General features: G+C 38.4%; 1 protein-coding gene across 1 annotated transcript in view; it reads left to right on the forward strand.

Moving 5' to 3' along the window:
• PPM1E (protein phosphatase, Mg2+/Mn2+ dependent 1E) overlaps positions 1–27,753 on the forward strand; it is a 127,942-nt gene that overhangs the window by 82,918 nt on the left and 17,271 nt on the right. The window contains exon 2 of the mRNA XM_037070156.1: positions 24,675–24,793. Coding sequence (XP_036926051.1) covers positions 24,675–24,793 — 119 coding nt within the window. The remainder of the gene's footprint in view (positions 1–24,674; positions 24,794–27,753) is intronic.

The following is a 27,753-nucleotide window of genomic DNA, read 5'->3' on the forward strand; positions in this document are numbered from 1 at the left end:
TGTTTTCCTGATCCTGTTTAAGTAAATACTCACCTAAGCTGTTCATTCTTTTTAAGCCTTTGCCCTACGCCTTATTGCTAAAGAAATTATAACAAAAGCAAACTAACATAATAAGATGTTAGTGATGCCGCAAAAATTTCTACCTGCAAATTGAAGGTTGACTTGATGACATCTATGGCTCCTTCCAATTCTGTTTTACATTTTAATGCCTGTTATCCTTACCTCACAGGGTTTGATAAGGGGTAACCAAGGTAATACATATGAAAACCTTCTGTAAACATAAAGTACCATACAAATATGTCATACTGTATAATAGGTAGTTAACAGAGACTCATTGGAAATTAAAGGGTACACCTGATGGTAAGATTTTTCCCCACTAGGCCTATTTATTATTATAATTGTTGCTGTTTTTAGACTGTCAATTTGTTTGTTTTCCTAGCTAGGGGATTATAGCACTTTTTAAAAAATAAAGCATACATTCTCCTATTTTTCCAGTCCATTTACTTCTATGACAGTTTTCTTAAGGTGATGCCCAGAGGTGTTGCTATGGTTAAGGTTATAATTCAGAATTTCCATTAAAGAGACCTCTTTCCAAAAACCACTTTAAAATAGAAAATAGCCCTCTGCAATCAGATTCACTCAGCTTGATATCGCTACTGTTCTTTTAACCTAAATAGTACAGAACCAGTTTTATGGTGACTTCAGGAGAGAAGCCATGGCTGGAAAGTACAATGATTTTGAACCTGCCGTAGTGTCTCCACTGCCAGTTATTTCTTCTCAATATGAGAATAATACATACTTCGCACTATTGTTATTATATAAAAAAGAAAAATGTTTTACGACCCCATCCTCCTTTAAGTTTTTTTCAGCTTTCATTTATTGACATTACTGGATCATTTCAAAGTTGCATAGCAATTTTATTCTCTGGTTCCCTAAGGAATAGCATTTAAGGAAAATTGTTACAAATTACTCTATCCTTATTCTGAATTTTATTTTACTACTATGAGCAAATACATTTTCCTAGATATTTTTTATATAATTCATGAACATAGTTTTCAGATCTTTCTCAGTGTCAGAAACAAGGTTGAGAGTCTCATTTTGTTCCTAGTTGCTGTACTTTACTTCCCCTATTTCTTTTTAGAGCATTCCTATTTCTTTTTCTTTTTTTCTTCCCTAGTTTATTTTCTGAATTTAACAGTAGGGAATCTACTTGACTGTGCTCACAGCAGGTAATAAGCACCATGATAGTCACTGGATTGGTTTCTTTGGATGGTTAAAAGAATAACAGGGTAATTAAACTTTTCTGAGGCTGCCAACTGTTTGGGGGGTTTAGTGCATATTTAAGGCTTATTTAAAAATAGTTCCTTCAGAAATTGAACTATTTAACTGGTAGAATCCCTAAGGGCATATTCCTCTCTCAGGGAGAAATTACTTAGATGACTGGAATTTATGTCAAGTAGAAGAAAATCCTCTTTTCATGTAAGGCCAAATTTAATGCTGTACTCCTTTCTGATTTATAATGTTTAATTTATGATTTTCTAGTGGGCTGCTTTTTGCCAACCAAAAATTCCCTAAAAGAGCTTTTTACAAACAACACATTTTTAAAATGCAGGTTTATAAAAAACTGAATAAGAAATATTTATTCAGATAAGTTTGAAGTTTTGGATTCAGCCATGATCTTTGCTTCTTGAACTCAAAATCTAAATCTGGATGAAATACAGAAAAGTCATTGTTTTTATGAGCTACAGGTATGAGGTCTAAATGTTAGCTAAATAACTGGGATGTTGATATCTTTAAAACCACAAGCATTCTAACTGTCAATGAGAACTGAGCTATCACCACTTCTAGTCAACATTGTACTGCCTGCTTTCTCTACTTCTTTTTAACATAGTGCTGGAAGGTCTGGCCAGAGAAATTACACAAGGAAAAGAAAGAAAATGCATCCAAATCAGAAACAAGAAAGTAAAATGATCTGTTTGAGAGTGATATGTGCCTAAATGAAAGGTTCCACAAAAAACAAACAAAAACCCAGATAGAACTAATAAATGAATTTTGCAAAATAGCAGGATAAGTCCATACACAAAAGTCAGTCATGTTTTCATGTACAAACAGTGAACAGTCTGAAAAGGAAATTACAAAAACAGTTCCATTGACAATAACATCAACAAGAATGATATACTAGGAATTGACGTAACCAACGAGGTAAAAGACTTGTACACTGAACTACAAAACATTGCTGAAACAACCTAAAGAACACATATAAATAGGTACCATCCCATGTTCATAAACTGGGATCTGTAATATTGTTAAGATGTCAGTACTTTCCAAAGCAAAATACAGAGTCAGTGCAATCCTTATCCAACCCCCCAGTGATTTTTTTTTGCAGAAGTAGAAAAACCTATTTTAAAATTCATTATGGAATCTCAACAGACCCCAGATAGCCAAGACAATCTTGAAGAACAAAACCAGAGTACTCACAAGTCCTGGCTTAATAATGTACTGTAATGGTACAGTAATCAAAACAGTGTGGTGTTTTGACACCATGTTTGTGACATAAAGACATATAGACTAATGGGGTAGAATGGAGAGCCCCAAAATAAACCCTTGCATATATGGTCAAATTATTTTTAACAAGGGTGCCAAGGCTGTTCATTAAGCACAGGACATCTCTTCAACAAATGGTGCTTGGGAAATTGGGTATCTACACGCAGAAGAATGTGATTGGATGCTTCCTTAACACCACACACAGAAGTTTACCAAAAATGGATCAAACACTTAAATGTAAGACCTAAAACAGTAAAACTTCTAAAAGAAAACCTAGGGCAAAAACTTCATGACATTGGATTTTACAAGGATTATTTTTAATATGACCCAAAAGACGCAAGTAACAAAAAAAAAGCCTCTTTTATGGAAAAATGTACTATTTGGCTAAGAAGTATTCTGATACTGCTATCAGGACTATTTGACATCTGAAAGAAATAATTATATTATTATGTCATTATATTACTGTTACTTAATCCCAGCTCTTAAAGGATTTGGTTGCAGATTAAAATTATAGTAAGATACTACTAAGTACCCATCAGAATTGATGAAATTAAAAAGACAACATCAAATACTATACATTGTCAGTGGGCATGTAAAAATGTTGCAGTCACTTTAGGAAAAGGTTTACAGTTTCTTATCAAACTAAACATACACTTACTCTATGGTCCAGCAATTTTACCTCTTAGGTATGTACCCAAGAAAAATGAAAATGTGTCTACAAAATGACTGTTCATAGCAGAATGTTCATAGCAGCTTTACTAGTTATAGCTAAATATTGGATACAGCCCACTTATCTACCAACAGGAGAATAAATAAACTATAGTGTATTAACACAATGGAAAACTACTTAATAAAAAAGAGTGGACTATTAATATACAATAATACGGTGAATCTCAAAAACACTTTGCTGAATTGAAATGGGGAATAGACACTTCTGAAAAACACAGTAAGGTACATGGAAGGGAAAATTGAGGAAAAAAATGAACAAAACAATATGGGTATTAAATATTCAAAAGGAATGGAGAGCCATTGTTAAGGACAATAGTTGTTGTCCCTGAAGAATCAAACTCCAGTAATAGAATATAATATTTAGAGATATTTTTTTCTTTTTAAACAGTTGTTTAGTTTTTATTTCCCAATCAAAATATAGAACCCATTGAACTGCAGCAAGAACATGAAAATTATAGAACATTCCCAGCAGATGATGGGGTGACAGGGGTGTTCTTCTGAGCTATGGAAGGGATGATCTGGTGTTTCAGATCCAACACAAGTCAGATTTATTAGACTTGTCCAGCAATAGTGATCTTGCAGGTCTTGGCATTCCTGGATCCAAAGTACTACATGGCTTCCCCAATACCCATGCCGTGCTGTCTTGCACCTGGCTGAAGACCATGTACTTGTCATCCAACCACTCGGTCATGGATGTGGTTGGATGAAAAGCTGACTGCTGTGTTGGGTCCAGCATTTGCCATGGACAAGATGCCAGGACCCATATGCTTCAGGATGAAAATCTCATCATCAAATTTCTCCACATAGGTGGACTTGCCACGTGTTGTATACCACTGGGACATGTGAAGTTACTGCCCTGGTATATAAAACCTGGAATAATTCTTTGAAAGCAGAAACTTTGATAACCAAATCCTTTCTCTCCAGTACTCAAAACATGAAAGTTTTCTGCTGTCTTTGGAACTTTGTCTGCAAACAGACATGGCCAAAGGGATTGCTGTTACAGCAATGTCAAAGAACCTGGCGGGGTTGGCCATGGCCGGGCGATGGTGGCTCCGGGGCAGGAGCATCTGCAAAACGGGGCAAGATATTTTTCAAGGAAACTATTCAGAAACAAATGCAGGCTTGAACCTGTAGATTAAGAGGGCACATCATGAGCCGGGAAAAACTTACGTAGAACAATTAATATCATGACACTATCTAGTAATGCTATTGGACTGCACATACTTTTTTAAATGACTTGGGAGAAAAAGAACAAACATATGACGGGGAGAAGGATTCATATTGGCTTCAGAATTTTTCTCAGAAAAGTTCAGTGCCAGGAGACAGTGGAAAATATATATAAGAAGTCCTCAAAGACAAAAAGTTGTGACCCAAGAATTTTTTATCTAGCCAAACTTTTGTCTAGGTGAAAAGGCCACAGACGTTTTTGAACATGTAAGAACTCAGAAAGTATAATCTTACTGATGACTTCTTGATAAACTACTAGAGGACACACTTTAGCTAAATGTTTGATAAAGAAAATATAGCAAAAGACTGGATGTGTGTGTGTTGAATCCATAAGATTAATATGGAGCTGACTATTCTAGGACAGAATTTATTTATCAACCCCGACAATGTAGATACTGTATGACTCAGAAGAATTTGGAAGATAAAGGAAATAGTAGAAGGTATACAGGAAGATATTGATATAGCAAAATCTAAAGATCAACAGGTCAAGAAAACGAACCATGGGATCTGGGAAACAGGTGACCCAACACAGACAGCTCCACGTGGAAGCCCCAGGATGCTATTTGTACACAAAGGATAGAGTCCAGGGAGTTTTCTAGGAGAAAAAGGAACGGGTATTTTTGAGCATATGTGAAATATTACTGAATGGTATGCCACAATGATGTTAAAGCAGTTGGAAAAAATTGCTGATAGGTGTGTTTAAAACAATGCAAAAAAAAAAAAAGCCCCTGCCTGTTAAACTTGCTGATTTGACAATATATTGGGGGGAAGGGGAGTTGTGTGTGTGAGAAGAATCAATCTTCATTATGGTGAAAAGATATAATTCGAGAACAACTAACACCTCTTATACCATGGGGATGAGACATATACGTGATATCTAATATTGATAAATTAAGAAATTTTAGTATACACATTTTATTTTGAAAGATGGAAACAGAGGAGAATGGCTGGAAGAGTTGCACCTGGGAGCCTCTAAAGCACAGAGAAGAATGATGAGGGATTTCTGTCTTTCATTAGGAGCATTTTAGTTCAATTTCATTTCTTACAGTATATGATTGCAATATATTTTTATTTTATTTATTTATCTTTAGAGGGGAAGGGAAGGAGAGAAATATCAATGTATGGTTGCCTCTCGTGAGTCCCCTGCTGGGCACTGGCCTGCAACCCAGGCATGTGCCCTGATGGGAATCCAACCGCGATCCTTTGATTCGCAGGCCCGCGCTCAATCCACTGAGCTATGCCAGCCAGGGCTGATTGCAGTATTTTGATTCAAATGAAAATATTTTTAATATTTTTTCTTAGGTAGAGCTAATATCTAATATTAGGTAGAGGTGCTATGACTCCCTGTCTTGGTGGTGTGGCCTAATGTAGTAGGTGGCCTATGGTGTCCTGTGGCACAGTCTCCCCTTGCACCCAAGCTGAGTACTCGAGCTGCACCCTCTGTGTGGGCTGGAGTACACCCTCCTATTACAGTGGAGCCTTGATTGCTGTTGGCAGGTCAGTGGGAGGGATTTATTTCCTCAGACCAGTCAGCTTCAAGGATTGGCTGTGACTACTGACTGCCAACCTCTGCCCTCTGTGGAGGATCAGCTGTGGGGATCAGGGTGGTGGTGCTCTGATGTGATCTGGAGGTGTGTGCTGGGTGCACAAGCTCTGGGGTTTCCCAAGAGGTAAGCCATGGTCAGCCCCCACCTGTGTTATGCTTGGGGCAACCCTGCATGAGCTATAAAACAATGTGCAAATGGCTGTTGCTTGTGTTGGACTTGGAGGTTCCCAGGTGAAACCAAGCTGTGAACTTAGGCTGGCTGCAAGTGCCTTGCCCGAGGCCACTTAGCAAGAGGTATAGGGGCTGTGGGTTCTCTGAGGGCAGCTGTTGCTTGTTTGAGAGCATTTTAAAAGTTGGGAAGCATGAGCCAAGGCCAGCCATTCATATGGAAAAGCCACTGTTAACAGCTTGGGTGGGCTGGTAAGTTGGGTGGGACAGAGCTTCAGGGGGTCTCCAGGGCAGGGCAAACAGTGTTAGCCAGGTTAATGGCATCTCAGATATGGCACCCACCTGCCATCTCTGTGGCTTTATGGCGGGAGGGTTCAGAAGGCCTTTCTGTTTTAGAGAAAGCGGACCCCCAGCTCTTGCCTTAATGCCAGACACTTCAGTTCCTCCCTATATGCCACTAGTGCCTTTTAAGCTGCTGCCCCATGGAACCGAGAGAGGGAGAGGGAGAGGGGGGAGAGAGAGAGAGAGAGAGAGAGAGAGAGAGAGAGGGAGGAGAGAGGGAGAGAAGAAGAAGGAGGAGGAGGGGAGGGAGAGAGAAGGAGAAGGAAAGGANGAGGGAGACAGGGAGAGAGAGAGAGAGAGTGAGAAAGTAAGAGAGTGAGAGAGTGTGTCTGATTAAGTCTATGTTGGGTTCTTTAAGAGGAACTGCCTGGGACTGCAGGTTTCTTCCACCAACTCAATCCCTGCTGGTTTTTGCAGCCAGAATTTATAAGGACTTATCTTCCTGGTACTAGAGCCCTGGGATGGGGGGCCTGCTGTGGAGCTGGGATCCCTTGCTCCTGAGATATCCCTCCTGAATTTTTATCCTCCACATGTAGATGTGGGACCATCCCATTCTGTATATCCACTCCTCCTACCAGTCTGGATGGATATGGTTTGTTTAATTCCACAGTTGTCAGATTTCCATTGAACTTGATTTCTGACAGTTCTGAGTGATGGTTGTATTGCAGTTTAGTTGTAATTTGGATGTGGTTGTGTGAGGAGGCAAGCTGTGTTTACCTATGCCTCCATCTTGACTGGAAGTCCCCCAAAGCTTTTCTATTTGTCTTTCAAAGTATAATTGTGTATCATTCAAGTAAAGCCCCTAATTTCTTAAGACTGATCTATAATTTTGAAATATTGGTTGAAGCAGAGTTCCTATTAAAAAGCCATACATACTTTTGAAATTTAAATACATCATCTTTTAGTGAGAGAGGAGTAAAGTCTGTGATATAAATGACACCTCAGCATACACCAGTTATTTGAATTGGCAATAAAAAATGTAACAATGACCATAATTTCTGTTTGCCAATGATTATCACCTATTTACTGATAGTACCCAAGCCTACATATAAGAATTCAGCAATATGTTGTATAAATATATTGATTTTCCACTCTTAACAAATGTTCATTATAAGGAATTAGCAAATGGTTTACACATATATAAATCAGAAAGACATATTCATCGAGCAGATATTTATTGATCAGTTTGCTAGGCACTGATCTGGGCATTAGGTATGGATGACCAAAAGCAGGCAGAAAATACCTGCAGTCTAGTGTGAGGAAGAATGGAGTCATAAAATAAACAGTAAACATAATAAATTAATATAGTATATTAGAAATTGATAAAGGCTATGCAAAAAGGAAAAGACTTACAATATAGTAGAACGCGTTTACAAGTGTAAAGAAGAGAAAGGACCTCAAGGAGATTGAGATGTGAGGTACATAAGAGAGTATGGTGTTTTGGGATCCTGAAGCAAATAGAGGGGTATAAAAGTAGAGGGTTGTCGCCCTGGCTGGTGTAGCTCAGTGGATTGAGCTCGGGCCTGCGAACCAGGTGATAGCGGTTCGATTCCCAGTCAGGGCACATGCCTGGGTTGCAGGCCAATTCCCAGCAGGGGCCAGTTCCCAGCAGGGGATGCATGAGAGGCAACCATACATTGGTGTTTCTCTTCCTCTCTCCTTCCCTTCCCCTCTAAGGATAAATAAATTTAAAAAAAAGTAGAGGGTTGTCAATGGTCAGACACTTTCAGATGAGTTGGACCTGAGAGGAGACTAGGATTTAGCAACAGGAAGGTTATGCTGGTGATGCTGACAAGGTTTCAGTAAACTGGCTATTATTCCTTTTGGACACAGAGGAAGGTTGACAAGAAAGATAGTTACTACTAAGCTCTTATTTTTTGTGGTCTTGTGACCGTATTGGTAGTTTGATCTTTGGTAAATACTTAACATCTAGATTGCTGTTCATAGGAAGCTTAGGATAATGTTGGGTTTGCTTGAATGTCAGCCTGGTCAGTGTGAACAGATGGTTGTTAAAATTGCATTGATAGCAGCAGCAGGGAATGAGATTTCTATTGTGAGGACCCCAAACCCAGAACTAGGATTTAGTCATTTTAGTGGGAATTAATCATTTGGTAGGTAACATCATTTAGATTCAGAAGAGATAACTAAGAGTATCTGTGAGGTATGGACATCTAGGTAGCATTTCTAGAGGTCTCTTTAGAAATTGAAAGAAAATGGCTTACAGAGGAAAACACTCAGAGCTGATTTTAACTTCATTTAGTCCACTAAGAAAAATAATACCAAGTCAGGTGGAGAATTTGCCTTCTTTATTTTTAGTTTAATGTGTGTTATTCTAGATTTAGAATACATATGATTAACTTGGGAGGTGATCAGAAATATAACATTTAGGTGCTGTCACCCCAGCAAGGGCATACTGAGTAGATAGCATCATAATATGTGGGCTAAGATGAAGCTTCTCTAGATGAATCTCTCTCAGAGTTAACTGATGGGAACTTCCCACCTTCAAGAATTTTTACCACCTTAGCAGTGCTGTGCCAAGACTGCTGAAACACAGCTGTGGGTGCTGCGCTGACGCCCACATTGCCAATGTCAGGAAGGATGTACTCTTAAACCTCTAATTTATCTAATAATGTCTTTAGTGATTTGTGTAGGTTTGCCATTGTGATGAAAATGCTTGCTGGCTTGGTTTATAACAAGAATTCAGTTTGCAGTCTTAAAATGTTTATTGTCTTAAAATGCATGTGGAAGGTACTAAACAAGTCAGTTTAGAGAAAGATCTGAATAAAACAGTATCCTATCAATCTAACAGAACTTACTCAGCCTTTATACTTCAAAATGATGCAAATTAAATGTGTTTTTATGCTAGAATAACCTATTTCTGCTTTATAAACCAAGATGGCAATAGATAGTGTTGAAAGAGAGCCAGCTTTCATATTTCAATTACAATCTGACTCCTTTTCTCTAATGAGAAACCATAATTGAAAAATAAATTTAAAAAAATGTAGATTGGACTATGTCAGCCTATAGAGTGGAAATAGAATAATAAACTCTCATAAATAAATATTTATAAAGAAGTAGGAAATAGTGCTCTCTTGTTTGGAATACAGTTTCACAACTATTCGCTAACAATATGTGTGTCTCTTTAAGAAAGCATGCTATACAAAATTTGAAGGATTCTTTCCTAACTAGTTGATTCATTGCAAAGATTGATTACGTATTTATCAAAATAAACATATATTTAACTTTTAAGAATACACCTAGTGTATAAAGCAGAGTACCCTCATATTGCTTATAAAAGGAATATATAGAGTTTATTTTCATTCTGTTGGCCTATGTCACAGGTGGCAAAGACCCGAGGGCCAAATCCAGCCCTCCACCTTGTTTTATCTGGCCCAGCACCTTGTTTCTATCTGGTGGCAGTACCCAGGCCCTTGCCCGTAATTAAGGAGTAGTTACATTTATACAGTCCTAAAATTACATTTGGCCCTTTGAAGGCAAACTCAAGGCTGATGTGGCCCTTAGTGAAAATGAGTTTGACACCCCTGACCTATTTGAAAACATTTGTTTGGATCAAAAATGTGTCTTTTTTTCTAATTAATTTTTTTAAAGATTTTATTTATTTATCTTAGAGGGGAAGGGAAGGAGAGAGAGAAATATCAGTGTATGGTTGCCTCTCGTGTGTCCCCTGCCAGGAACTGGGAACTGGCCTGCAACCCAGGCATGTGCCCTGACTAGGAATCGAACCGCAATCATGTGGTTCACAGGCCCGTGCTCAATCCACTGAACTACACCAGCCAGGGCAAAAATGTGTCTTAATTTAAACTCACTTTGTCATATCTTTGAAATTCAAAATATTATTTGAAATAAAATTATAGAATTAGAATTTTAGACCTGGAAGAGACTTTAGAGTTACTTTATTACAATTTCTTTTAAAAAAAGATTTTCTTTATTTACCTCTGGAGAAGGGAAGGAGAGAGGGAGAGAAATATCAGTGTATGGTTGCCTCTGGTGCATCCCTTGCTAGGAACTGGCCTGCAACCTAGGCATGTGCCCTGAGTAGGAATTGAACCGCGATCCTTTTGGTTTGCAGGCCCAAACCTGCAATCCACTGAGCTACGCCAGCCAGGGCATTAACTTTCTTGTTGAGGAAACTGAAATCTAGAGTTTAAGCATCTTTTCTAAGGTTACACAGCTAGAATTAGAACTTGGCTTTTTAACTTTGTATATTTCTCCTATAACCTCCTGTCTCCAACAAGTTACCTGAATAGCAAATAAATCTTCAGAAGTTTTAGGCTCTTCTATGTGTACAACATGTATGTCCAGGCTTCAAAGTCAATAGTGATCCCTAATTTTTCTTCATCAGTTAAAAAGTGATCCCTAAGTATTCTTATAACAAGAGAGGGAAAGCACAGTGTTTAAATTATGAACAAAGTGATTTCTGAGTGACTGAGATACTAATGTATAGTCTTTAAAGCAATCGTCTTTAATATCTTTAGTTAACGGCCAAAGCAGTATTGAGAAAGAAGAACAAAGTTGGAAGTATCACACTACCTGAAATCAAACTGTACTTTAAGGCTAGAGTAATTAAAACAGCATGGTACTGGCATAAAAATACACATAAATGAGAGGAACAGAATAGGAAGTCCAGAAATAAACCTATGCTTATATGGTCAATTAATTTATCACAAAGGAGGCAAGAACATAAAAGTGGGGTAAAGACAGTTTCCTTAATAAATGTGTTGGGAAAACTGGACAGATACATGCCAAAAAAAGGAAAGTAGACCACTTCCTTAGATTATATTAAAAAGTAAACTCAAAATGGATTAAACACTTAAATATGTAAGACCAAAAACCATAAAACTCCTGGAAGAAAACATAGTAAACTCTCTGGCATTGCTCTTAGGAATATTTTTTGGATATGTCTCCTCAGGAAGGGAAACAAAGGAAAAAATAAACAAATGGGACTATATTAAACTAAGACAAAGTTTAAAGCAAAGGAAGCCATCAACAAAACAAAAAGACAACCTACTGAAAGGGAGAACATATTTGCCAGTGATACATTCGATAAGGGGTTCATATCCAAAATACATGAAATTCATACACCAAAAAAGCCCCAACAATGTGATTTAAAAACTGGCAGAGGACCTGAATAGCTAGACACTTCTCCAAAAAGGATATACAGATGGCCAACAGATATATTTTTAAAGATGTTCAACATCAATCATCAGGGAAATGCAAATAAAACAACAATGAGTTATTATCACTCACACCTGTCAAAATGGCTGTCATTAATAAATCAACAAACAAGTGTTGGTGAGGATGTGGAGAAAAGGGAACCCTCATGCATTGTTGGTTGGAATGCACATTGGTACAGCCACCCTGGAGATTTCTCAGAAAATTTAAAATTAGAACTACTGTATGACCCAGTAATTCCACTTCTGGATATGTATCTGAAGAAATCCAAAACACTAACTCAAAAAGATATATGTGCCCATGTTCATTGCAGCATTATTTACAATATCCAATATATGGAAACAACCTAAATATCCACTGGTGGATGAAGGAATAAGGAAGATGTACATATAGGGGTGAGCAAAAGTAGGTTTACATAATATAAATAAATAATACAAGAATAAACTGTGTTTTGTGTACTCACAACTGTAAATGTAGTTTTCCCCATGCCTACATATACAATGGAATATTCCTCAGCCATAAAAAGAATGAAATCTTGCCGTTTGCAACAATATGGATGGACCTGGAGGGTATTAGGCTAAGTGAAATAAGTCAGACACAGAAAGACAAATTCCATAATATTTCAATTAAATGTGGAATCTAAAAAACAAAGAAACAGAACTGAAACAAACGGGTAGATACAGAGAACAAATTAATGGTTGCCAGGTGGGAAGAAGTTGGGCGTGATGGGTGAAAATACTGAAAGGTATTAGTAAGTACAAATTTCCAGTTTCAAAAATAGTCACTGGGATACAAAATACCTGATGGGTAATATGGTCAATAATATTGTAATAACTGTGTATGTGTCAGACGGTTACTGGACTGATCTGAGTGACCATTTTGTAAGGTATAAAAATGTCTAATTGCTATGTTGTATACCTGAAACTAATATAACATTGTATGTCAACTGTAATTAGAAAATAATTAAACCTAAAAAATCCATAGGTAACAAAGATCCATATATAATAATTAATGCCTATATCCACTAATCATGATAATGATCTGGGTAGTTCCCATAATGACTATCTCAGTCTGTTTGACCTGCAATTAAAATTACCATAGACTGGATGGCTTATAAACAATAGAAATTTATTTCTCACAGTTCTGGAGGCTGCAGTGTCCAAGATCATGGTGCCAGCATATTTGCTGTCTAGTGATGCTGTGCTTTGTGGTTCATAGATGACTTTTCTCCTTGTTGTCCTCACATGGTTTAAGGGGTGAGAGTGCTTTTATAAGGGTAGTAATCCCATTCATGAGGGCCCAACCCTTATGACCTATAATTGCTGTTCAAAGGTCCCATCTCCAGTTACCATCATATTAGGGATTAGAATTTGAAAATATGAATTTGAGGGAGGGGGACATAAACCTTCAGTTCATAACAGTGATTTAACATCTGCTTCATCCTTAAATACTGCTCCCAGATATACTATATGGCTTTTTAAATGTCTAATTTGGAAAAAGACTGATTTAAAATAAAACAAAATAAAATGATTTATATAAACATTGACAAGTACTGAACTGGTGGAGGTCATTAGAATGCAGTTGTATTTTTGTAATTCAAAATTTTCCAAGCATATTTTGGGCTGTGGTTATTTTTGAAATAGAACTGAAGAGTCAAGATTGACCTACCCAGATAAATATTTTGAGGATAAAGGTGACACTAGCCAATGGGAGCAGCAGGGAAGAACAGCCGGAATAATCATAAATTTGAGTTTTATGTATTATCTTGTTTGTGTCTGAAGAACACATAGTGTTATCTTAAAATAAAATCTGTGCCTTGTTTACAGAGTTTAGTTCATGAAACTTAATAGAGTCTGGACTTTTGCTTTATAACATATACCATCAAGAAAGTCATTATACACAGAAGTTCAAATACACATGCATGTAGTCATTAACATAACTACCTTTAATAAAGGTAGCATTTACCTTTACTAAAGTGGAATGTTTATGTGACTAAACCTAAAAATTAAAATTAAATGGACACCTATTAATGATACTTTAGCATTGTTCAGAGGTAGGTATACATATAGTTTACATGTGACTTAGACATACACTAGACAAGGATGTTATTTTTATCTGTGAGTGTATAAAGTCTGCTTTTTGATATCTAAAACAAAGTAACAAGTTAGTATAAAAACACATTTCCTCTCGTTGTCAGGATGTGAATTACATGAATATAGGAATGATAAGCACCGTAGCTACATCTTTTAACAAATAGCAAAGGCTCATTTTTGGACTGTATTCACCTGGCTAGATGCATTTGACTTCAAAAGAGCCAGTGCCCCAAAATGACACACACTGCAAAACTTAAAGCAAAAACAGCTTCTAATCATACTCCAGCAATGTTCTCAATATATTAACATTTGTAACTCCAGTTCTCCAAATTGCCATGAGTATTGGCCCTTCTCTCATATTTGCTATCTAATACATTTGCCTAACTTTAAAACCTTCTGTATCAAGATCTTTCAACCACTGAATGAGAAATGATGAAAAAAAGCAGTTTGCTATGTTATAATCATGTTATTTACTCCTGGCAATTCTCTTGAAAATGACAAGCTTTAATGATAAGCTATTATTTGAGTTGTATCAAATTTTCTCTGATGTGATTATATTTTAAAATATATTTGCAATTCTGATTTTTTAGAAATAACCACTTTCAATTCAGAGTCAAAACCATAAGAACTTACTCTGCTGATAGCTTTCCGACATGTAGGAATGGCTGATGTGGGTGCAGCTTGTAACTTGATGTTTTATATCTAGCTATTAGTCAGCTAATCTTCCTTCCTACTTCACTGAAAATATTTTCATTCTGTCTGACAAAAGGTAAAAAATTACATTAACTGTGACTAAAAATGTATTGTGGGTGACACATTGATGAGACTAATGGTTCTTGCCTTATTCTTGAAAAGTTTTCATAGTCTTACCTTTGGTGAACCTAGATCCATATAGTTTAAAAATTACACAAAAGATATACTTTTTTTGTTTTTGGCCAAAAGAGAGGCGTAGGTTAGGTACACATTGCCTCCTCACACAGCAAAAAGAACAACAACAACAAACTGTTGACATATGGTGCCACAACCCAGTGACATGGGTTACCCCACCCTGGCAGATACCTAAGGCTGCACCCTTTACTATGTAACAGCTGCATGGGGACAAAAAAAATGGCCCAAATGAAAGAACACATCAAAGCTCTAAAAATAGAACTAAGCGAAGAAGAGATAGCCAACCTATCAGATGCAGAGTTCAAAACACTGGTAATCAGGATGCTAACAGCAGTGACTGAGTATGGTTGCAAAATAGAGGAAGAAGTAAAGGGTATACAAAGTGAAATAAAGGAAAATGTACAGGGAACCAACAGTGATGGGAAGCAAACTGGGACTCAAGTCAACGATTTGGACCAGAAGGAAGAAATAAACATTCAACTAGAACAGAATGAAGAAACAAGAATTCAAGAAAATGAGGAGAGGTTTAGGAACCTTCAGGACATCTTTAGTTGTTCCAGCATCTAAATCAGGGGTGCCAGAAGGAGAAGATGAAGAGCAAGAAATTGAAAACTTACTTGAAAAAATAATGAAAGAGAACTTCATGGCAAGTACTCCTAATCTGGTAAAGGAAATAGACTTCAAGAAAGGCCAGGAAGCTCAGAGAATCCCAAAGAAGTTGGACCCAAGGGGGAACACACCAAGGCACATCATAATTACATTAGCCAAGATTAAAGAAAAGGAGAGACTCTTAAAAGCAGCAAGAGAAAAGGAGACAGTTATCTACAATGGAGTTCCCATAAGACTATCAACTGATTTCTCAAAAGAAACCTTGCAGGCAAGAAAGGGCTGGAAGAAGTATTCGAAGTCATGAAATCCAAAGACCTACATCCAAGATTGCTCTATCCAGCAAAGCTTTCATGTAGAATGGAAGGGCAGATAAAGTGCTTCTCAGATAAGGTCAAGTTCAAGGAGTTCATCATCACTAAGCCTTTATTATATGAAATGTTAAAGGGAGTTATCTAAGAAAATGATGATGATAAAAAATATGAACATTAAAATGACACCAAACTCACAACTATGAGCAACTGAACTGAAAAAAAAATCAAAACAAAAACTAAGCAAACAACTAGAACAGGAACAGAATCAGAGAAATGGAGATCACATGGAGGGTTATCAGTGGGGAGGGTGAGGGAGGAGAATGGTAGAAGTACAGGAAATAAGAAGCCTAAATGGTAGGTACAGAATAGACAGGGGGAGGTTAAGAATAGTATAGGAAATGGAGAAGCTATAGAACTTACAGGTATGATCAATGGGCAAGAAATAAGAATGGGGGGGAATGCTGGTGGGAGGGGGATGCAGGGCCAAAGGGAATAAAGGGGAGAAAAAATGGGACAACTATAATAGCATAACCAATAAAATCTATTTAAAAATATTCTTTTAAAAAACTCTGGGAAACAAGAGTATAATAAAGGTTTTCAGATAATTTTATTTTTATTTATTTTTTTAAAGATTTTATTTATTTATTTATCTTTAGAGGGGAAGGAGAGAAACATCAATGTATGGTTGCCTTTCGTGCATCCCCTGCTGGGAGTTGGCCTGCAGGGAACCAGCCTGCAACCTAAGCATGTGCCCTGACTGGGAATCGAACTGCGAGTCTCTGGTTCGCAGACCCGAGCTCAGTCCACTGAGCTACACCAGCCAGGGCTACTTCATAATTATTAAAGGGCAATTCAGTGGCTTTCAAAATTTTTAATTAAAATCAGGATTTTCTGTGTGTGTGTGTGTGTGTGTGTGTGTATAAATATATATAATCTGAAATATTTAGCCTTTTCTCATGTGCCCTATTCTATTTCCTTTTAAAAAATACTGGTCACAATTCATAAACTGATTTTATTACCCACTAATGGATCACAACCTACAATTTGAGAAATACTGATGAAAAATAAAGAGAATTTTCTAAGTTTCTTTCCCTTCATGACTTAGAATATAAACATTGTTACTTGATCTCTAAGCCATTCATTTCCTTGGTCTTACCTAAACCTTGTTAACACAAAAATTACACCAGCTCCAAAATCATATCAATAAGCATTCTATTCTCAGACTGCAACATTCTGTCCTTCTATGATATATGCCCAGGTACTCCCACTAGAGTTTTGTAATTACGTTTAGACCACATTGATTTGCAGCTCATGTCCTTTCTTAGCCAGTAGTCTGTGGTCAAACATTCTAATCACATCCTTAAAAATATGATTGCATTCAATTCCTATGACTCTTCTTTATAGTACTCACCTGCAAAACCCCAAATCTTGATGAACTAAACAGTTCTTTTTACCTACACATGTTCCAGCATGTGAACACAGATGGAGAAAATCGTACAACCAGAAAGAAAGAGTGGTTTTATAAAAAAACTGTCTCAAGAGACTTCCGGCCAAGATGGAGGCATAGGTGGAAACACTGTGCCTCCTCACACAACTAAATTTAAAAACAACAAAGTTTTAATAACAAAAACACAGCCAAAACACAGAAAATTGAACTGTATATGGAAGTCCGACAAAAACGAACCATTCAGCCAGACCGGTAAGAGGGGCAGAGTTCGGTCGGACTGAACCAGGCAGCAGCGGTTGACGGATCCCAGGCGTGGGGTGGCAACGGGCAGACCCAGTGAGGACCCAGGGCAACTGGCTGACTGCGGTCACACATTTGTGCACAGATAAACCAAGCGAAGGAGCAAGGAGTGAGACAGACCACTCAGGCTAGGGCCCCAGCAACAGGAATTAGAGCCTGAAAGCACCAACTGGAAAGACTTTCGGGGTAGAGGGACTGGGAGAGGCTCCCAGGCTCACAGAGTTCGTTGGAGAGACCCACAGGGTCCTGGAGGGTACACGGCCCCACACACCCAGGAACTAGCACCAGAAGGGCCTGATTTGTTTGTGGGAAGCCACAGAGGGGACAGAAACCTGAGAGGGAGCGGAGCGGAGCAAAGCTCCATTTTTTTCCTCTCTGACCCTGCCACCACATACAGCAGCACAACTCAATGACTGGGTCGCCCCACCCCTCATACATAACAGGTGCGAACAGACCAAACATTATGACTCAAGAACAGCTCAAAGCCCCAGAGCCTATAATTCTAAGTGACCAAGAAATAGCCAACCTTTCAGATGCACAGTTCAAAACACTGGTGATCAGGATGCTCACAGAACTGGTTGATTTTAGTCACAAATTAGAGGAACAAATGAAGGCTAAACTAATTGAAATGAAGGGAAATGCACAGGAAACCAATAGTGATGGAAAGGAAACTGGGACTCAAATCAAGGGAGTGGACCAGAANCCAGTCTGGCTAAGGAAATAGACTTCCAGGAAATCCAGGAAGCTTAGAGAGTCCCAAAGAAGTTGGACCCAAAGAGGAACACACGAAGACGCATCATCATTAAGTTACCCAATATTCAAATGAAGGAGAGAATTCTAGAAGCAGCAAGAGATAAGGGGACAGTCACCTACAAAGGAGTTCCCATCAGACTGTCAGTTGATTTCTCAAAAGAGACCTTACAGGCAAGAAGGGGCTGGAAAGAAGTATTCCAAGTCACGAAATCCAAAGACCTACATCCAAGATTGCTCTATCCAGCAAAGCTTTCATTAAGAATGGAAGGGCAGATAAAGTGCTTCTCAGATAAGGTCAAGTTCAAGAAGTTCATTATCACCAAGCCCTTATTGTATGAAATGTTAAAGGGACTTATCTAAGAAAAAGAAGATAAAAAATGTGAACAGTGAAAGGACAGCAAACTCATAGTTATTGACAACCACACCTAAAACAAAAGCAAACTAAGAGGACAGCTAGATCAGGAGCAGAACCATAGAAATGGAGATCACATGGAAGGTTAGCAACAGGGGAGTGGGAGGAGGAGAAGGGGGGAGAAGGTACAGAGAATAAGTAGCATAGACAGAAGCTAGAAAATAGATGGGGGAGGGCAGGAATACTATGGGAAATACAGAATCTAAAGAACTTGTGACACATGGACATAAACTAAAGGGGGGGAATGATGGGGGAGGGGTGTGCAGGGTGGAGGGGAATGAAGGGGGAGAAGAGGACAACTGTAATGGCATAATCAATAAAATATAATAAACAATTAAAAAATTGTCTCAAACTTCCAATAATCTCTTGGCAGTGTTTGACAGACCTACTGTATATCTACTTTCTCTTCTTCCCTTCTCCCCCATGTGCTTTCCATCCTCACCACCCAGTTGATGACATAACCCAGTGGTTCTCCAAGTGTGGTCTCAAGACCAGCCACACAAACATTATGTGGGAACTTGTGAGAAATGAGAATTCTAGGCCTACTGAGTCAGAAATCCTAGGGTTGGGTCCCAGCAACCCATTTTAACAAGTCTGCAGGTGAGTCTGATACATGCAAAAGTTTGAGAGCTACTGGTCTATAGTTCACTGAGAAGCCATAGCCTAGAATGTAGTCTCTGAAGGCAGGGGTTTTGGGGCGTATATATCCTGTGGACTAGAACATTACCTGAAACATTGTAAGCCTCAATAAGTTATTGTTAAGTTAAACCATTAGATGGGAACTCCCTTATTTTCCTATCAAGAAACTGGAACACTACTTGCATTTGTACCCATTTTCTTCCTTTTCCAACTAAGGAAATGTGCCTCATTCTAACAAAGGTCAGTGTTTACGTGTATGGATTGGATCACATCCCTCCTTGCCTTCTCAAGAACTTTGCAGTCGGAACAACAGACCTACCCTGTCCTCATATCCTCTCAGTTGCTGCCATGCCTCATGCCTTCTACTTACCAACCCATTCTAATCTGATTTTAACCTCCACTGTTCAATGGTTCTTGACAGTCAGTGACTTTTTTAAACATCATTTTTGAAATGCGACTTGCATACCATGAACATTACACATTTAAAGCATACATGTACAATTCAGTGGTTTTAGTATTTTCAGAATTGTTTAACCATCACTACAATCTAAGATGTAGAACATGTTTATCACCCCAAGAAGAAACTCCCCACCATTCAACAGCTTTTCCCTATTCACCTTAATCCTCAGCCCTAGGCTACCCATAACTCTACTTTCTATTTCTGTAGATTTGCCTACTCTGGACTTTTCATATAAATGGAATCATTCAATATGTTGTCTTTTGTGACTGGTTTCTGTTCATCCACATTGTAGAGTGTACCAATACTTCATTTTTTATGGCTGAGTAATATTCTGTTGCACGAATATACTGCCTTTTATTTATCTATAAACAGTTAATGGACATTTGGTGGTTTCTACTTTTTGGCTATTATGAATAATGCTGCTATGAACATTCATGGACCAGTTTTGTGTGGAAGTATGTTTTTACTTCTCTTGGATATATACCTATGAGTGGAATTGCTGAGCCATGTAGTAGTTCAGTGTTTAACATTTTAAGGAACTGTCAAAAGCACTGCACCATTTCACATTCCTACCAGAAGTGTATGAGAGTGTATTCTATACCATTTTTTCTACATAGTCATCAACACTTCTTATTTCTTACCTCTCTCTCTCTTCTTTATCATAGTCATCCTACTTGGTGTGAAACAGTATCTTATTGTGGTTTTGATTAGTGATGTTGGGTATTGTTTGTGCTTGTTGACTGTTTATGTATCTTCTTTGAAAAAAACAACCTATTAATATTCTTTGCCCATCTATAAACTGGGTTGTCTTTCTGTAATTGAATTATAAGAGTTCTTTACATATTCTAGTCCCTCTAGACTATCTGATGAGATACTGGTCCCTCATCAGATATGATTTGCAAATATTTCCTACCATTTTGAGTTGTCACTTCATTTTCTTGATTTGTGGTCCTATTTAATTCTTTTTTAAAAAATATATTTTATTGATTATACCATTACAGTTATTCTAGTCCCCCCTCATTCCCCTCCACCCTGCACACTGCTCCCCCATCATTCCCCCCCTTTAGTTTATGACCACGTGTCACAAGTTCTTTAAATTCTGTATTTCCCATACTATTCCTGCCCTCCCCCGTCTATTTTCTACCTTCTGTCTATGCTACTTATTTTCTGTATCTTCTCCCCCCTTCTCCTCCCACTCCCCTGTTGCTAACCCTCCATGTGATCTCCATTTCTATGGTTCTACTCCTGATCTAGCTGTCCTCTTGGTTTGCTTTTGTTTTAGGCGTGGTTGTTAGTAACTGAGTTTGCTGTCCTTTCACTGTTCACTTTTATCTTCTTTTTCTTAGATAAGTCCTTTTAACATTTCATATAATAAGGGCTTGGTGATGATGAACTCCTTGAATTTGATCTTATCTGAGAAGCACTTTATCTGCCCTTCCATTCTAAATGAAAGCTTTGTTGGATAGAGCAATCTTGGATGTAGGTCTTTGGATTTCATGACTTGGAATACTTCTTTCCAGCCCCTTCTTGCCTGTAAGGTCTCTTTTGAGAAATCAGCTGACAGTCTGATGGGTACTCCTTTGTAGGTGACTGTCCCCTTATCTCTTGCTGCTTCTAGGATTCTCTCCTTCATTTTAATCTTGGCTAATGTAATTATGATGTGCCTTGGTGTGTTCCTTCTTGGGTCCAACTTCTTTGGGACTCTCTGAGCTTCCTGGATTTCCTGGAAGTCTATTTCCTTTGCCAGACTGGGGAAGTTCTCCTTTATTATTTGTTCAAATAAGTTTTCCACTCGTGGCTGTTTCTTTCCCCCTTCTGGTACCCCTATAATTCGGATGTTGGAACATTTAAAGATGTCCTGGAGGTTCCTAAGCCTCTCCTCATTTTTTTGAATTCTTGTTTCTTCATTCCTTTCTGGTGGGATCTTTCGTTCTTCCTTCTGGTCCACTCCCTTGATTTGCGTCCCAGTTTCCTTTCCATCACTATTGGTTTCCTGTGCATTTCCCTTCATTTCAATTAGTTTAGCCTTCATATGTTCCTCTAATTTGTGACTAAAATCAACCAGTTCTGTGAGCATCCTGATCACCAGTGTCTTGAATTGTGCATCTGAGTTTTGCTATTTCCTGGTTGCTTGGAGTTATTGGCTCTGGAGCTTTGAGTCCTTCTTGAGCCATATTTTGGACTGTTCATGCCTATAACGTATGAGGAGCGGATCCCTAGGTGTTCACTAGGGCTGGGCCACTCAGTCGCTGGGTTGTGACACTGTATGTGGGGGCAGAACCAAAGGAAAGCAATGGTGGGCTCGTCTGCTACCTCCTGCCGCCACTGCGGGCCGAGAGGTCTGTCTGTCCCACTGTGCACGAATGTGGGACTGCGGCCAGCCCACCGTCCGGTGCCCTCACTGGGTCCACCCAATGCGGAGCTTCCTGGGCGCCTGGAGACCTGGGGTCGGGAGATGTTTCTTGCCTATCCTGCTCTGCTGCTGGCTCCGCCCCTCTTACCAGTCTGGTTCAACGGTTCGGTTGTTGTCGGACTTCCGTATAGTTCAGTTTTCTGTTCTCTGGCTGCATCTTTGTTTACTAAAACTTTGTTGTATTCAAACTTGGTTGTGGGAGAAGGCACAGTGTTTCCACCTACGCCTCCATCTTGGCAGAAGTCCTAATTCTTTTAATTTTGTTTTTGGTGTCATGTTTAAGAAAACCATTGCCTAATTTGATGTCATGAGGTTTTACTCCTATGTCTTTTGAGATTTTTACAGTTTTAGCTCATACATTTAGGGCTATGACCCATTTTAAGTAAATTTGTGTCTGTGGTGTAAGGAAAGAGTCTAAGTTGATTATTTTGCTTGTGGATATCCAACTGCCCCAGCACCACTTGTTGAAAAGACTGTTCTTTCCTCCAATGAATTGTCTTAGTACCCGATGCGTGATGATTTATATTTTATTAAATTTATTATCCAGCCCTGGCTGGTGTAGCTCAGTGGATTGAGCACAGGCCTGTGAAGCAAAGGGTCACCGGTTCGATTCCTAGTCAGGGCACATGCCTGGGTTGCAAGCCATGTGTCCCCAGTGGAGGACACATGAGAAGCAACCACACATTGATGTTTCTCTCCCACTCTTTCTCCTGTCCTCTCCCTCTAATAAATAAATAAAATTTAAAAAAAGAACGATAAGATTCCCTCTACTGGATCTACTATAAGATTCCCTCTACTGGATCTTCTTTCTTTAAAAAATAAAAAAAAAATTCAATATCCTTTTCCCTTTATCTTATTTGACCTCTCAGCAGTAGGGACATAGTTGACCATTCCCTACTTTACATACTCTGTCTTGGTTCTCCTTTTACTTATCGTAATAGTTTTTTTTCAGTATTCCTAGATTCCTCATAATCTACCAAGCTTTTAAATGTTGGGTTTTCAGTTCCTGTTGCCGTGTAACAAAACAGCACAAAACTTAGTGGCATAAAACAATCATTTCTTATGCTCACAGTTTCTTTGGGCCAAGAATTCACAATGGACAAAGCAGGGGCAGTTCATCTCTGTTCTGTGATGTCTGGGGCCTCGGCTGGAGAATTCAGGCTGAAGACCGGTATCATCTGAACGCCTGTGCCATTCCATGTCAGGCAGTTGAGAATAGCTACTGACTGATATGATAGCCTTAGTTCATCTCACCTAGGTCAGGTCCAGGTTCAGGTGAGATTCCTTGGGTATAATTTCTTGATTTTAGCTCCTTGAATATAGTTCCACTTGATTTGAAAACTTGGGGACTAATTACCCCGTACCCCACCACTATCTAACATAAAGTGGTGAGGCCTAAGATAACCTTCCTGTTTCAAAAGGGTGAAAACAGAGGCACAGAAAAGTCACTGGTCCGTAGCAAGTCTCATTTTGTAGTTTTAAATGTCATCCATCCATGCATCCATGCATGACTCCCAAATTTCCTAACATCTCAGAGCTCTACGCTAGAATACATAACCAACCATTTGACACCTTCACTGGGACACTGTAGATGTTTCCAACTTAATGTGCTCAAATGAACTCTTGTTTTCTATTTTAACTCTTCCTGGTTTCTCCATTTAGGTGAATGATGCCATCATGTACCTAGTTGTGCAGATCAAAACTGCAGGCTCAGCCTCAATTCTTTTCTCTGTTTTACCTCTCAATGCAATAATCAGCAAGTTCTACATTTTCTTTCTCCAATATACACTCATTTTTTTACATCTCACCTGGATTATAGCAGTTTCCTTATTGACCACTCTCGTTCATTCCTGCTGCCTTCTGGTTTCCTTTGCCAGAGCAAGGCAATATTTTAATTAATATAACCTTAATAATATTTAATATTTTAAGTAATAGTTGAATGAATGTACTTCTCTTGCTCACAATCTTCAGTGACTTCCCATTGCACTTTGTGTAAAATCCAAATTTGTTACCATGGTCTAAAAGGTACATGTAACTGATCTTTGCCTGTTCCTCTGAACATGGTCTCTGCCATTTCCCCCCTCACGCACTATACTTCATTTTCTCTGGGCTTCTTTCAGTTCCTTAAACACACCAAACCCCCAGAAAGGGTCTGTACACATGCTGTTTTCTCTGCCTGGAGTATTCTCTCCAAAATTCCCACCTCCACATTAACTGAGGCTTGCTCATCCTTAAAGTTAGGGCATTCCTGACCATTATAAATAGGTACTCCCTCTCTTATTCTCTTTCACTGTATCCTGTGTGTTTCCTTTATAAAACTTGTCCTAATTCTAAGTTATATTTGTTTACTTATCATATGTCTCTGTTTAGACTGTACACTTGAGTAGGTCAGGGGCTATTTCTGTGTTGTTTGCCAGTATATACACTCAGTGCATAGGTAGAGTGCCTGGCTCATAATATGCACTCAATAAATATGTGTTGAATATTGTTTAAAGGTATAATTTTGTTTTGAGGTAATGAATTAATAAGTAACTATTAAGAATGTTGAATGTATTATTTCTTAACTCTGACTGAAATAGCCTTTTATTTTTCTCTTTCAGTAATTGCCCTTCCTTTTTGGCTGCTGCTTTAGCCAGAGCCACATCAGATGAAGTCCTTCAGAGTGATCTTTCTGCACATTACATCCCAAAGGAAACAGAGAGCACAGAAGGGACTGTGGGTGAGTACCGTTCCACATGGTTTGTTTGAAAATACTGAAATCTTCTCATGTGTAGTGATCCACAGAAGATGTCTGCCAAGTACTAACTCTAATTATGATTACCTACTGATTAATTGTATAGTGGTAGCAAGAGGAAAAAATGCAAACATTTTTTTCAAACTAATAAAAGGAGGAAAAGACAGAAAACTACAGGTATATTTTAGAAATATGTCAAGGTAACTGGAGAAAGATATTATCATAAAAGGATATTATCATTAATAACTAGACAAATGGGAAGAGCAAAGTGAGAAATGTAAAGGCACAGAAAAAATGAGAGGAGAGTTTGAGCAAAACCTATTTAAAATTTTAGCTTACCTTTAAGACTCCAAGTAAAAATAAAAGTCAGATATAAAAATTCAGGAAACCTCATTAATTATACTAAATTTTATAAAAATACAGCCCTTTTTGAAAGCAACACAAAATGTGATTTAATTGCATGGCATTGCACTTCTTTTTTCCAGGCAAATTATGAGACTTTATTTATTAAAGAAGACATATTTGTTCATGTATTAGATTTACACATATTTGACAGGCTCTAAAGACATGCTGATTTTTATAAAGATTAGAGATTACTACTCAAAATTGTTAAGGAATTTTAATATCCCATTCTATTCTGTTTTAAGCATTTGCCTTTAAACATGGGCATAAGAAGCAAAGCATACATTAATGAATCAGAGTGGCTAGATTCCAGAGAATCTGAGGCAGGTATACAGTAAACACTCCTGTTCTTCCTTTATGTCTCTAGATCATTTTTTAAAAGATTCTATTTGTTTTTAGAGGGGAAGGGAAGGAGAAAGAGGAGGGAGAGAAGCATCAATGTGTGGTTACCTCTCACGCATCCCCTACTGGGCACCTGGCCTGCAACCCAGCCATGTGCTCTGACTAGGAATTGAACCGGCAACCCTTTGGTTTGAAGGCCTGTACTCAATCCACTGAGCTATACCAGTCAGGGCTCTCTAGATAATTTTTGACAGAGAATTGGTAAAGAGGGAATTCCTCTGCTTGTTTTTAGTGAGAGTAATTGATTCACTTGGAACCAGATTATTCCAGAGGCAAGTCAGTTGTAATTCTTGCTACAAAGCATTGGTCTTTCCTGTGGTTCTGATGCATGAAGTAAAAGTCCTCTAATGACAAGGAGAAGGAGATGAAATTCTGCTTCATTGCAGCCAGGGTGACTCAGCTCCAGCTCAGTACAGTGACATTAAGATTCATGAGTAATTCCCCTAACTGATGTGGCTCAGTCGGCTGGGCATCATCCCACAAACAGAAAAGGTCACTGGTTCGATTCCTGGTCAGGGCACATTCCTGGGTTGCATGTCAGGTCCCCAGTTAGAGTGTGAGAGGCAACCAATCAATATTTCTCTCAAGTATCAATGTTTCTCTCTCTTTCCCTTCTCCTATTTATCCATCTATCAATTGATCTATCAATAAAAAAATCTATTTTTAAAAAAGTGAAGGAAGCTGCCAAATTGTTTTTTAAAAAGTATGAGAAATTTACAGCTATTAGGGAGTATACTACTACTTTGAACAATTTTCTCATTTTCACACTCTTTTAAATTTTATTTTCTATTTCAAGCAGCAATTATTTATATACTAATTTTCTATACCATTCTCTGCAGAAGGAGAACACTTAAATAGCAAGATTGAGGTGTTGCCCTATGTGCCTATTTTATAAGAATTTTCTGATACCCCTACCCCCTAAGATAGCAAAAGTAAAATGAAGGTTTTTTTTCTTTTGGTGGGTGTTATTGATCATTCTGATTTTATCTTTCCAAGAAATTATAATAATTCAAGACTATTTGCAAGTCCTTAATATGTTTAAACCACAGGTGGCAAACACAAGGCCCTCGAGCCGAATCTGACCCTCCACCTTATTTTATCTGGCTCGGCACCTTGTTTCTACCAGGCGACAGCGCCAAGCTCTCTCTCGCTTAACAATTAAGGAGTATTTACATTTATACAGTCCTAAAATTACATTTGGATCCTCTGAAGGCAACTGCGAGGCTGATGTGGCCCCCACTGAAAATGGGTTTGACACCCCTGGTTTACCCCAAATCATTCAATGTGAACTGCATTGAGAAGAATGTCTACAGGGCATGTTGTATTTCTCCATATATCAGAGTGGGAAATAAACACACTGAATAAGGCCTGCTGTTACTGGCTTAAAGGCACTGAAGTACCCACTGAAATGACTTTTGTCTTTAAAAGAACTCTCACCAAACCATTATTAAATGAAGTGTCAAAGGGACTTAATTTAAGAAAAGAAGATCAAAACTATGAACAACAAAATGGCAATAAATACATACTTGTCAACAACTATATCTAGAAAACAAACTAAGCAAATGAGAAGAACAGAGACAGAATCACGGATATGGGGAGCATTTTGATGGTTGCCGGATGGGCGGGGAATGCAGGGGAATGGGTGAAGAGGTGAGGGGTTTAAGAAGTACAGGTAGGTAGTCACAGAATGGCCATGGCGATGTGGAGTACTGTATAGGAAATGGCGTAACCAAAGAACTTATAGCATGACCCATGGGCATGAACCATGACCATGGGAATGGTAGGGGGATTACCTGAGGGGGTGGGAGGTACTGGGTTGGGGGGGCAAAGAGGGAAGAAATAGGACAACTCAAATAGCATAATCAATAAAATATAATTTTTAAAAATCCTTAAAGTTAGCCTGGCTGGTGTAGCTCAGTGGATTGAGCGCGGGCCTGCGAACCAGACTATCGAGGTTCGATTCCCAGTCAGGGCACATGCCTGGGTTGCAGGCCAGTTTCCGGCAGGGGCCAGTTCTCTGCAGGGGATGCATGAGAAGCAACCATACATTGATGTTTCCTTCCTCTCTCCTTCCCTTCTCCTCTAAAGATAAATAAATAAAATATTAAAAAAAAATCCTTAAAGTTCTTCTCATGTTTCTA

This window comes from Sturnira hondurensis, unplaced genomic scaffold, assembly GCF_014824575.4.
Source record: "Sturnira hondurensis isolate 20B ecotype Veracruz unplaced genomic scaffold, ASM1482457v3 Scaffold0018728, whole genome shotgun sequence".
Classification (NCBI taxonomy): domain Eukaryota; kingdom Metazoa; phylum Chordata; class Mammalia; order Chiroptera; family Phyllostomidae; genus Sturnira; species Sturnira hondurensis.